Raw genomic sequence first — 13,406 nt, forward strand, 5'->3', positions numbered from 1 at the left:
GGGCCCTCCTGCATTCCTCTGGCTGACCATGGCCGTAAACCCCTAGGGGTCTGCTAGGATGGAGCTGGACATGCTGCTGCCGCTGGGCACACTCTGCGTGGAGGGGCCAGCCGCTGGGCTCCTCGTGGCCCCTGGAAAATAATACGTAATGTGGGAAAACTCGCTCTACTGTCCCCCCTCCCTCCCTTGCACTTGGACTTATATTATTTACCCAACCAAACCAATAAACTGAAGTCGCTGGTTGGAGAGAGAGTGAGACAAAGAGAGAGAGAGAGAGAGAGAGAGAGAGAGAGAGAGAGAGAGAGAGAGAGAGAGAGAGAGAGAGAGAGAGAGTTTGTCTGGAAAGGTTTACAGAGGTTTTGAGAGAGCAGGGAAGAGAGGGAGGAAAAGTGAGGCGAGGGAAAAATGAGAGAGAGAGAGAGAGAGAGAGAGAGAGAGAGAGAGAGTGACCAATAGAGATTGAGCGTGAGAGAAAGTGAGAGGGAAAGTAAAAGAGAGTGAAAAAGAGTGAGAAATAACTAGAGGAGATGAAGAGAGATGAAGAGAGAGAGTGCGATAGTGAATAAGTGTACGAGAGGTGAACAAGAGCAAGCAAGAAGCAGAGAGAGAGAAAGAAAGAGTGGGGAGAGAAAGAAAGAGAGAGGGAGAGAAAGAAAGACTTGCACAGAAGTATGAGGTGTCCCATTTCTTTGCAACAGCTGGTTCTTGTACTGAAGGCAGGATGCAAAAAAAGCACCAGAAAAACCCATGGCTAAATCTGCTCCATCAGAGACCTGGAAAGACAGGGAGATACAAGCACCTACTTATAGATCTCCCTCTCTTAAATATTAAGAATCAAATGAGATGATATAATATTAAAGTTTACAGGTTTATTATAGGTAGAGCTTCTGATGAAACTTGCAACTGTTTCAACTCACCAACTGCTCCGTACTGAACGAGACGTTACACATGAGCGTTCACAGCAAAGTTAGTCACACACATATACGTTTTGACATAAAGTGAAAGTGGAACAAAGTTACATTTTCAAAGATGATCGAGAGAAGAGAGAAAGCAAATCAAAGACAGGATGCATAGGAGGAAAGAAAGAGTGTGGGGAAAAAAAAGTTCTAATTGGATATTGTAAACGGAAAAAAAACAGGCAAGCACTTTCTAAACAGATTTGTTGTAAAAAAAAAAAAAAAAAAAAGGAAAATGAGTGGTGTAAGCTGTTTCCATGGACGCCGGCGGCTGTGGAAGGAGGTCCGAGCTGTGTCATCAAAAGAGAGAGAGAGAGAAAGAGAGAGAGAGAGCGGGAGAGAGAGGGAGAGAGAGGGACAGGGAAAGAGGGAGACAAGCAGTAAACAACAGCGTGCTATAGGACAGAATGGAACTGATGTGGCCAGCAGTCTTTCTGCTTCAGCTGCTCTACCTGCCCTTCTCCGCCAACGTCTACACCGTACGTATAGCTCTACACCTTTCTTTTGGGTGGCTTTCTCATCAGCATTCGTGTTTTGAACCGATTGGTTGTGAGGAATGTGTGCTGGTCTTGTATTATAAGGTAAGGTAAGGTAAGGTAACTTTATTTGTACCCGAGGGTAGATTTGGTTGCAGGTAGAAAGAAAGAAGAAATGATGTCTAGTTATCATCAGTGCAGTGGTGTTTCTGTTTCTGATATTTCTCTAGAAGGATGTAAACATGGTCTTTCTGAGCTTCATGTCTAACACTTTTTTGTCTTCGTACAATTTTGTGGGGAATTTTTCTTTCCTGGATCACAAAAAAAAAATATGGCCAGGTCAATGTATTAATAGCATCATTATTTCAAATACTTCAATGTCCGACCTCTAGAAAGGAGCGTTCGGACAGCTGGTATCAAATTGAACCAGAGAACGGTTCGGAGTAGCGGTCTAAGTATGGTTTCAATGTCTTTCTACCTGCACTCGGAAGGGGTCGGGAAACAGGACGAGCAACCAATCAGATGTCATCATCGCAGACCTGCTTGAAGTTGCATCTTCCAAAACACCAAAGTCACCCGTAGGGGGCAAGGGTCAGGATGTATGTTCAATTCCGTGCGATGTAACCGCCAAACTACTGCGTGATGACAAAAACTCCCTGTGTGGTGAGTCTACCTGGTAACCTTCGTCATCATCACCACCACCAGCATCATTGTCATCATTAACACACTATTCTGTGTGTGTGTGTGTGTGTGTGTGTGTGTGTGTGTGTGTGTGTGAGTGTGCATTATATTTATCTTTTTGTGTTTGTTCCCACTTATGAGTGTGCTAATATGTGCGCTTGTGTGTGTGTGTGTGTGTGTGCGTGATGTTGATCTGTGTTTATTTGTATGTCTGAGTGTGCACATGTGTGTGTGTGTGTGTGTATGCACGGGTGAATATGTGTGTCTGTGTGTATCTGTTTGTGTGTGTGTGTGTGTGTGTGTGTGTGTGTGTGTGTGTGTGTGTGTGTGTGTGTTTTGCATGGTTCAGGCCAGATACAGCAGTCTCTGCTGGCTTATGGCCGCAGCACCAGGAAGATGATCAGAGATGTGATGGATGAACAGCAGAGAGCCCTAGACTTCCTCACCACCCAGGTACAAACATTCCCCCCTCTCTAATTAGCTGGCTGTATGCATGTCATATCTCCTGTCGTTTATAATTGGCTTACAGGACAGATAGCTCAAATGTATTGGCTGACTATGCATGTGGTTTCACATCTAGTTTTTTATTGGCTGACTGTATACTGCACATGTGGTTTCACATCTGGTGCTTTATTGGCTGTCTGATTGGCTTACTGTTTGTATGTGGTCTCACATCCAGTATCTTATTGGCTGACTGTATGCATGTGGTTTTACATCTGGTATCTTATTCGCTGACTATGCATGTTATCTCATATAGTGTCTTAATGGCTGACTTTATGCATTTGGTCTCACATCTTGTGTCTTATTAGCTGACTGTAGGCATGTGGTCTCACATCTAGTGTCTTACTAGCTGACTGTATGCATGTAGCTTCTTGTTTTCAGGTGACAGAGCTCATCACCAAAATGCAGACCCTCAGTTTAGAGGTCCAGAGAAGCAACACAGAGATGTACGCTGTCAAACCAGTACAGTCCCATGGTAATAATAACCACACACACCTACATGCACACACGCTTGTGCGCGCGCACACACACACACACACACACACACACACACACACACACACACACACACACACACACACACACACACACACACACACACACACACACACACACACACACACACACACACACACACACACACACACCAGCTGTAATAGTTGGAACCTAAAGCTATACCCAAGCAAGCTAACTTTTTTATTTGTACTACATATTATACCCTTTATCCACTCAATACACACTAACCAATTAACAGTCAATGTCCATTAACCAATTTGAATGTGTGAGGTTGTGAACTGGTGAGGGAACTATAGCAGCCATCTAGGTTTTAAATTAGTTCTCCCTGACCGAGCTAACATTTAGAACCAAGACGACTGCTATAGGAGGTGAAAATGACCTATTGACCTGTGGGGTGTTGGATTGTGTGTGTGACCAGGACGGGACTGCAGTGACATCAAGGACAGTCTGGTGTCAGTGGTTCCGAAGATCCCCAGTGGGATTTACATCGCCCACCCCGAGAACTCAGACTCCTCCTTCGAGGTAAACAAAAACCGCATACCTGGTTTGTCAGGCACCCATGTCTTAAATGGTATCATTGTGTCATCGTTCCTATGACAACATCCATATGATATCAATGTATTAGCTCATACCTCACTCTAACTCTGAAACCCGCTGTGTGTGTTTGTGTGAGGTGTTCTGTGAGATGGACTACATGGGGGGGGGATGGACCGTGATCCAGAGGAGGGCCGAGGGCTTGATGGACTTCAAGAGACCCTGGGAAGACTACATCAACGGCTTCGGACACCTACCAGGTCAGCTGGTCTACACCTTCCTCGTCTGATGGCCCAAGCATGACGTTCACTATACGTACTCACTATACTGCATCTGATGTACTGACTATACTGACTCTAATGTACTCGCTATACTGACTCTATTGTACTCACTATACTGCATCTAATGTACTCACTATACTGACTCTATTGTACTCACTATACTGACTCTAATGTACTCACTATACTGACTCTATGTACTCACTATACTCACTATACTGACTCTATTGTACTCACTATACTGACTCTAATGTACTCACTATACTGACTCTATTGTACTTATTATACTGACTCTAATGTACTTAGTCTAGTGATTTTATTCCACTTACTAAAGTGATTATATTGTATTTAGTACAGTGACTCTAATGCACTCACCATACTGACTCTAATATATTTACTTTAGTGATTATGTGTGTGTGTGTGTGTGTGTGTGTGTGTGTGTGTGTGTGTGTGTGTGTGTGTGTGTGTGTGTGTGTGTGCGTGTGTATGTGTGTGTGTAGGAGAGCATTGGCTGGGCCTCAGCCAGGTGCATCAAATCCTGAACCAGAAGGAAACCCGTTTCCAGCTCCACATCGCCCTGGTCTCCCACGACGACGAGACTGCCTACGCCTCGTACGATGACGTCCACCTCGGGGGCGATGCGCAGTTCTACAGCATCCACCTGGGCCGCTACGCTGGCAGCGCTGGTGAACACACACTAACACACACACACGCACACACACACACACACACACACACACACACACACACACACACACACACACACACACACACACACACACACACACACACACACACACACACACACACACACACACACAGAAAAACTCGTAAAAGATTAGGTTTCTAGCATTTGAAGTAAAAGTTTGTGTGTGTGTGTGTGTGTGTGTGTGTGTGTGTGTGTGTGTGTGTGTGTGTGTGTGTGTGTGTGTGTGTGTGTGTGTGTGTGTGTGTGTGTGTGTGTGTGTGTGTGTGTGTGTGTGTGTGTGTGTGTGTGTGTGTGTGTGTGTGTGTGTGTGTGTGTGTGTGGCGGTGCCTGCCCTCCACCTTTAATTAGGCGACGCGTTCCGAGGCTACGAGCAGGAGCAGAACCAAGACACGGCTCCATTCAGCGCCACCGATGTGGACAACGACGGCTGTGTGCCGTCCTGCTCCATCCATAACCGCACGGTGGAGAGTTGCAGCGCCCAGTACAACCACACGGGCTGGTGGTTCAACCAGTGTGGTCTGGCAAATCTCAACGGTTCACCGGGAGACCGCGGCGCGCGGCCCGGGGGTGGCGGTGGGTACGCGGATGGGGGCACCCACATCCTGTGGGACACGTGGACGCAGAACGGCGTGCCGCACCTCATCAGGTCCGTCACCATGAAGATAAGGAGAATCCCCACGAACAACTGATCACTTGACTGGAGCAAGTTTTTTGGTGGTTTATGTTGGGGCTAATTTAGTACATTAATCCAGAACGTATTTTAATAGAAACTACAAGGTTTTAAGGATGTTGAGAAGGTTTACATTATATTCAGTTTTTGACTACGTTGGACAATTCTAATGAATAAATTGTAGCCTACATCTTTGACAGAGGCGTAAACACATTGTTGAATCCATTGTTTGAATGGCGCAGGGTGACACTAGAATGCAGTAAATTGAAAATGAGTTGGGTCCACTCACACTATTAGGTGTATTTTATTCATAACGTGTGAGTGATTCATTGTATTCAATACACTCATTAATTTTAAATTGGCGCACGCAGTTGTAAGTTAACGGGAGCGTCGATGTGGAGAACACACTTCCGTCATAAAAGCTTGGGAAAGTCTCAGGAACACGACAAGCGTGCCTTTATATGGGCTTCCGGGGAACGTGCAGGGTCGGAGCAGCTGTTTTATCACACCGAGCAGCTGTGGACATTTCCCAACAACAGAGTGTTCTTTTTGGACCGAGGACTGCGAAGTGAGCTGGTTTATCTTGGCTGAGCTTCATGTGTGTTGGGAGATGTGGGGAAAGCAAAACACACGATTTTTATGAAATATAAAGACAGTTACAGTACAGTTATAATAATGTTCGAGAGTAATATTAACAACAAACAACAAATATCTTTTTTTTTGTATTGCTGAATATCGTCAAATCAAGATCCACGTCACGACGTAATAAACCTCGTCCAGCAGATGGCGCTGTAAATCGGTCTGAGAAGAGTATGCGTTTGTGTTTTCGTAGCGGGAAACTATGGTAGTTAAATGCTTGACTATAAATATCCAAACCAGAGTTTTTTTTTGATTCTGTAAAAATATATCTTAAAGCCTAGAGTGAAATGTCAAAAGAATGATCAAATCACACGTGGGCATGTTTGAACATGTTATTCGGTGTGTGTGTGTGTGTGTGTGTGTGTGTGTGTGTGTGTGTGTGTGTGTGTGTGTGTGTGTGTGTGTGTGTGTGTGTCTGTGTCTGTGTGTGTGTGTGTGTGTGTGTGTGTGTGTGTGTGTGTGCGTGCGTGTGTGTGTATTGGAGCTGTGGGTGGTCTCGGTGTATGCTGATGTTAATGACTGATGTTACTCACAGAGACGGGAGGAGAGCCAGGGACCAACCTCTGACATGAGGCTAGTGTGGAGATTGGTGGCCAAAAACATGCAAACCTATTTTATGGAAATGCTTTAATAACCTATTTTAAAGTTTATGGCATGGGAACATACAAGAGCCTGTAATTGTATACAGTCTATGGTATAATAACATATTTTAACAGTCAGGAACCTACATTCCATGGTATAAGAACCTATTGTATTGTAACTCACTTATTCATTCAATGGTATAGGAACCTATTTGCAACACTCTGTGTTATAGGAACATATTTAAAACAACCAACAGTATACAAACCTATTTAAAACAGTCAATAGTAAATGAACCTATTTAAAACAATAGCATATTTTATACTTATTTCGGACGGCAGTGGAACAGTAGGAGAAGGTTTTCATGAAACCAAAGGGTTGCTGGTTTGATCCCTGGCTCGTCCTATCTAAGTGTCTAAGGGCCCCTAATGAGGCAATGTACCAAAAAAGGTCCTGACGATCTGTCGACTGGCATGGCTGCGGTCACCGACCATCGGTGTATGAATAAGTCTATGATTTGGTGAATCTAACGCACTAGCTGTAAAGGACTTTGAGAGACTGCAGGCATGAAAAGCATTGTTTAAATGCATTCCATTTACAGGCAATGGAACCTACGACAGGAATTGTGTAGGTTCCTAGGCCAACTGCCATAACATATCAATATAATTATTACAACAATAAAACCCCAAGAGATATATCTATCTAAGAGAGAGAGAGTGATAGAGCGAGAGTAAAAGAGGAGAGAGAGAGAGAGAGGGAGGGAGAGGGAGATAGGGAGAAAGGGGGGTATAGATGCTGAATGTTCTTTTTGCAATGTTTGTTGGGCATGTGAGGTAAAAGACAGAGACAAGAGACAGGGGGAGAAACAAAAAGGAAGGGAGTGGGAGGGAGAAAAAGCAGTAGTCTGAAAGAGAGGCAAATACATCTTATAAACGTATCAGGTACACATGCAAGCACGAACACACACACACACACACACACACACACACACACACACACACACACACACACACACACACACACACACACACACACACACACACACACACACACACACGCATACCTTATTTTAGAGAGGGAAAGTAAAGTTTCCGTCTCTACAGTTGAGCAATGCAATTCAGATGAGAGGAATGTGCTGCAAAACAAACAAAGAAAAGGTGAATATGTGTGTGTGCATGTGTGTGTGTGTGTGTGTGTGTGTGTGTGTGTGTGTGTGTGTGTGTGTGTGTGTGTGTGTGTGTGTGTGTGTGTGTGTGTGTGTGTGTGTGTGTGTGTGCGAGTGTGTGTTGAATGAGTGCAGATGGGAATCCTAAGGGTCGGAATTCTCTGCAGACTTTGCTTCCTCTGTATCCCTCTAGAGTGTGGGAAAACTACACGTACAGATATAGGCACACACACACACACACACACACACACACGCACACACGCACGCGCACACACACACACACACACACACACACACACACACACACACACACACACACACACACACACACACACACACACACACACACACACGCACAATCTTTATCTTGATGAAGTCCAAAAACTGTCAGTTCAACATTTATTGCTAACAATTAGTTTAGACTCAAGGCAGGCAGTTGCTGATAGGCCAAGAGGTCTACTAGGAGATGAAAAAACACCAATGCTGAAAATATAAACGCGCACAAACCTTTGTTTGCCCCCCAGAAAATGCTTTCACTCCATATATCGATCCGTCTCAACCAGTCATGAAAACCTATACCTCGGCCCCCTCTCACCTCCCCACCTTCAACCATAGCGAGGAAGCACTCGGTCCAGAGAGAGGGGGACCAGGGACCGCAAACAAGTGGTTGAGAAGTGGAACAGAGACCATTGGAGGAATGAGACAAAAGATAGAGACACAGATAGAGAGAGAGAGGGAGGGGTTGAGTGGGGGGGGGGGATAGGGAGAGAGGAGGGGTAGATAGATGCTGAATGTTCTTCTGGCGTTGGGCATGTGAGGTAAAAGCCTCTGTCGGTCGGCTACAGCAGAGGATGAACGAGAGACGGGCGGCGCGGCGTGGAGCTAACAGACCAGGTAACAGCAACCCAACCAGGGCGCAGAGCCGCGACAACCTCCTCATGTATGGCGACTGTGCCGAGGCTGAAAACTGCTGCTCCGGTCACTGCCTGGGGTGAGTACTGGCGCCCTTCTACAGCAATCTTATACAATGTTAACAATGATATGACAGCACACACATGAACGCATGCATGCTCACACAAACACGCACGCACGCACGCACGCACGCACGCACGCACGCACGCACGCACGCACGCACGCACGCACGCACGCACGCACGCACGCACGCACGCACGCACACACACACACACACACACACACACACACACACACACACACACACACACACACACACACACACACACACACACACACACACACACACACGATAACATTGAACTTTTTCCATTTAAATGCCAATAATGTGCAACATATTTCCAGTTTGTGGAAAAAAAAAAACGGTGTAAACTCAATCACATGTTTTACCATTTCCTCTTCAAATGCACCATTCTTGAGTTTGTGGAGAACAACAGTGTATTACAGTATTTATTTAGTAAACCAACACTGCCTATTGCTCTACTGAGCTCTGTTGAGGGCTGACAGACGGACCAGAAATAACTTTTTGTTTAGTTTAGCAAGGAAGATGAGACTATCTCAGGCTGTTGCATGGAGTTATGTTTGATTGAGACTATTTTGCACGATTAATCATTTAATGTCTTAGAAACTGGTAAATAAGTTTCTCAATAAGATTTAGTGCCTTGTGCTGTAGGAATATTGGGCATGGTTTTAGTGTTAAATATGAAAATAATAATAATTTTAACAAGACAATGATAAATTATTATTGTGTAGTGTAAAAAATATTATTATTATTATTATTAGTTGTATTGTTTTTAAAAAATACAATATGAATAACGATCATTTTACTAATACGACTAATAATGATACATTTGATTTATATAGGCCCTATATAAATCAAATGTATCATTATTATTTGTATTAGTAATATGATTATTATTATTTAAAGGCCCTATATTATAGGGCCTTTCAATATTCCAAAGGAATTTAACAAGCGATTAAGAATGCTGTTTACCCAAAAGAATGATTCTGAAATAGGATGAGAATACAAATCAGTTTTCAAACATCATACTTAATAAGTTAATATTAAACTAAATAAAAAAAGTTGAATATTGAGTTTGTAAAGGACAAGGTAAATTATTATTTGTCAAACACTAAAATACTATACGTAAGAAATCAAGGTAACTTGACCCCCATTTGAACTCATTTATTTAGTTTTTTTTTTACTAATTTACAGTTTACACGGAAACGGTTGGGATTTGATCTTCGAGTGATGTGAGCTTTCTTTTCACCAGACATCAAACACTGAAATAGGTGGCAGAGACGCAGAAGGTTCCTGCAGTCTGGTGATCCGTGTCAAAAATATTTAGGAGTTGCACATAAACGCAAACAAAATTGCGCAAACCTTAATTTACGAAAGATCTTACGTTTTAAGACGTTTACATGAAAGGTATATTGTATAAAACTATATTCCCATAATTTTGAGCCTAAGGGACTACTATTTTTTTAATTGGTCCTCTATTGAGTGAGAACACTGCAACCATATGCCTTGAAAGTGCTTTAAACATTTGGGGTGCAGGGCCCCGTCAGTGTACTGTACACAGGGCCCCCAAAGTGCTTGTTTTAGCCTCATAGAAGGGATCCATACACTGAAATATAACTCCTTTCTTGACCCTGATCCTGTCTGTTTCTCATTGTGTGTAACCATGTCCTGCTCAAATAGAAGGTGAGCGAGAGTTGGAGACAAGGGGGCCGGCCAGGGTTTGCGTGTTGGATGACAGAAAGCGTAGTTTAGTGTCATGTAAAATAACTGGGCAAAGAAGTGTTGAGAACAAACAGAGAGGATCAAGAAAAAAAATATTTCTCCGTAGGGATCCTTTACATGTCAGTGCATGTCAGTGGCAAAAATAAACACTTTTAGAGGACATAAATTAAAGGGGCTCTATGGCCAAAAAGTATAACATTGGAGGCTGTTTCACAGATTACGGTGGTGTGTTTCTGCTCAATACCAGTGTAGAAACTGTGGGGACCACCTGTCAAACTCTCCCAGAGGGGTCCTTTAATGACCTCGTCCCTCCCATTGACTGACAGCCCCAGCGACGGCGTCGGTAGGGGTGGCGAGGGGCCATCAGCGGCCCGGCTGAACGCCTTCAAGCGGCGGCAGGTCCTGCGAGGCCCCGCCTCCATGTTCTGCGCCCCGCTCTCGGTCCCCTCGGACGCCGAGCAGCACTTCCTGGAGGCCGCCGAGTACGGCAACATTCCCGAGGTGCGGCGCATGCTGCTGCGCTCGCCCAGCCTCAACGTGAACGCCGTGGACTACATGGGCCAGAATGCATTGCAGCTGGCCGTGGCCAACGAGCACCTGGAGGTGACCGAGCTGTTGCTAGGCAGAACGGACCTGGCACGAGTGGGTGATGCCCTTCTATTGGCCATCAGTAAGATGTGTTTGTCTGTATCAGTGTGTACACATCTGAGCACGCTCAGTTTGTCATCAAACCACCATGTATTTTGGAGAAATCTCTAAAGATCGTATGACACATGTTAAAGAGATAAGTGTTCTCTAAGGCACTAGAACACATTGCATCTTATAGTTTATACACGTGTGTTTGTGTGTGTGTGTTTGTGTATTTTGGTCCGATAGGTAAGGGGTATCGGGGTGTGTGTGTGTGTGTGTGTGTGTGTGTGTGTGTGTGTGTGTGTGTTTCTGTGTGTGTTCAATGTGTGTGTGATTTGGTTGGTTACTTAAGGGGTATCTGTGTGTGTCAGAGTGAGTCAGCTAAGGGGTTTCTGTGTGTGTGTTTGGGTCGGTTAGTTAAATGGTATTTGTGCGTGTGTGTTTGGGTGTAATAGGCAAGAATTATCTTTGTGTGTTTTTAGGTGTGTAAGGTAAGGGGTATCTGTGTGTGTGTTTATGTGCGTTAGGTAAAGAGTATCTGTGTGTGTGTGTTTATGTGCGTTAGGTAAGGGGTATGTTCGTATCACAGAGGCTCTACTGGCTCACCTGTCCTTCAAAGACAGCCGCCGTCTGACTGCCAGCCCGGCCCAGGCGGACATGTTGGACGACTTCTACGCGTACGATGAGGACGGGACGCGGTGAGACGGGCCGCCTTCTTCTTCAAGTTAAACTTTATTTATTGCACCTTTCACAACAGGACATGAGCAATTACCTAGTGTTTATTGTTCATAAATATTTGCACGATTTGCTCAACTGTTACTGTAGTTTTTCACTGTTGGAATGTTGTTAGAATGGAATGTTACGTGTAGACCACACAACCAGGACATTAGATTGGATTGGACTACATTATGTTAGAATACATTGTAATATATTTAGATTAGACTAGATTTGATTTTATTAGATTAATAGATTTGATGAGATAAAATTAGATTATATTAGATGAGATGACGTGGGTTCTATTCCGTAGAGCCCTCCATGTTTTACTGCCAAGTTTCTACTGTAGCCCAGAATTGACCAATGGCTCTATAGAGGATGCAGTTAAGTCTTTGCATCATAACCGCTATATATATATTAAGATACGACCTATGGTTTAACAGACTAGATAACTAAACACGATTTATAAATCTATCAAGGAACCTCATAACTTAACACTTGGCTACTCAATGCTGTTGTAGATGATGACATCATTTCGAGATGCACACACTAGTTTCCCCTACGTGGTGGGAGAGGGAGGGGTGAGCGGGGGTCGAGGTGGGTGATACCACATGCCCCTGTTCCCACAGGATGTTCTTCCATGGATATTCTTAGAGGTCTGTAAGACAGATCAGGTTCGTCCCTGATGTGTGTGTGTGTGTGTTTGGCTCATATTCCCATAGATTTTCCCACGACGTGACACCGGTGATCCTGGCCGCCCACTGCCAGGAGTACGAGATCGTCCACACGCTGCTGGGGAAGGGGGCCACCATCGACCCCCCCCACGACTACTTCTGCTGCTGCGACTCCTGCAACTACCAGCAGCAGTACGACTCCTTCAGCCACTCACGGTCCAGGATCAACGCCTACCGCGGGCTGGCCAGCCCCGCCTACCTCTCGCTGTCCAATCAGGACCCGGTACTGGCGGCCCTGGAGCTGAGCAACGAGCTGGCCGTGCTGGCCGACATCGAGAAGGAGTTTAAGGTGAGGGTCAGGCTGGTGGGATGGTTGGGAACACACACACACACACACACAGCACAGACACACACACGAAGCCCAGACACTCAGACATGAGGCATGTGCACGGAGACACATGCACGCAAACACAAAAAAAAACACACACGTGCACAGAAAACGCAAACACACCCTAACGCATGGATGCAAACAACATGCATGTGAATACACACACACCCGCGCACGCGCTCAAACGCATGCAAACATAGAAGAGGGGGCAACATGGTCGGTGCACGTTGTCGTTTTCTACTCTTCATGCAATCCGGTGGACATAATGTGCAGTGGTCTGGTCCACACGGCCTCTAAACCGACCAGCCTTTATAAGCCCAGGGAGCAGAGAGGAACAAAGACTGGAGAGGGTTCTCAGCTGAGAGGGAGAGGAGAACACAGCGCAGGCCTGGCTAACCACACAGGAACCAAGCAAGAACACCTTCCTCTCCATGCTCCGCCTGCGCCCTGTCACTCCCTCTGGACTGTAGTCCTGCAGTGCCTAACACCTGCATGCTAAGGTACCTAGAGAGAGAGAGGGTGGGCCTACCTCGGATGGTAGTGTACTTATGAAGTTAGGGTCTAAGGATGCAGGTTAGGG

The 13,406-nt window shown here is 45.1% G+C and overlaps 2 protein-coding genes across 3 annotated transcripts in view; both read left to right on the forward strand.

Moving 5' to 3' along the window:
- Positions 1-1,250: 1,250 nt before the first annotated feature.
- angptl5 (angiopoietin-like 5) lies at positions 1,251-5,534 on the forward strand. Of its 2 annotated transcripts, XM_060056927.1 has the most exons (8): positions 1,251-1,435; positions 1,924-2,095; positions 2,463-2,566; positions 2,996-3,089; positions 3,549-3,652; positions 3,804-3,924; positions 4,443-4,628; positions 5,000-5,534. In XM_060056927.1, exons 1-8 carry the CDS (start codon positions 1,364-1,366, stop codon positions 5,338-5,340), a joined length of 1,194 nt encoding a protein of 397 aa, XP_059912910.1. In that variant the 5' UTR covers positions 1,251-1,363; the 3' UTR covers positions 5,341-5,534. The 2 variants fall into 2 exon arrangements, with proteins under 2 accessions (XP_059912910.1, XP_059912911.1); XM_060056928.1 differs by lacking the exon at positions 1,251-1,435 and having other exon boundaries at positions 2,078-2,095; positions 2,982-3,089.
- A 2,930-nt stretch (positions 5,535-8,464) lies between these two features.
- Positions 8,465-13,406, forward strand: part of trpc6a (transient receptor potential cation channel, subfamily C, member 6a) — a 13,135-nt gene continuing 8,193 nt past the window's right edge. Inside the window, exons 1-4 of the mRNA XM_060056896.1 lie at positions 8,465-8,695; positions 10,747-11,090; positions 11,616-11,748; positions 12,487-12,787. Of these exons, the coding sequence (XP_059912879.1) occupies positions 8,496-8,695; positions 10,747-11,090; positions 11,616-11,748; positions 12,487-12,787 (978 nt within the window). The 5' untranslated portion in view covers positions 8,465-8,495. The remainder of the gene's footprint in view (positions 8,696-10,746; positions 11,091-11,615; positions 11,749-12,486; positions 12,788-13,406) is intronic.

Source organism: Gadus macrocephalus, chromosome 7, assembly GCF_031168955.1.
Source record: "Gadus macrocephalus chromosome 7, ASM3116895v1".
Lineage (NCBI taxonomy): Eukaryota > Metazoa > Chordata > Actinopteri > Gadiformes > Gadidae > Gadus > Gadus macrocephalus.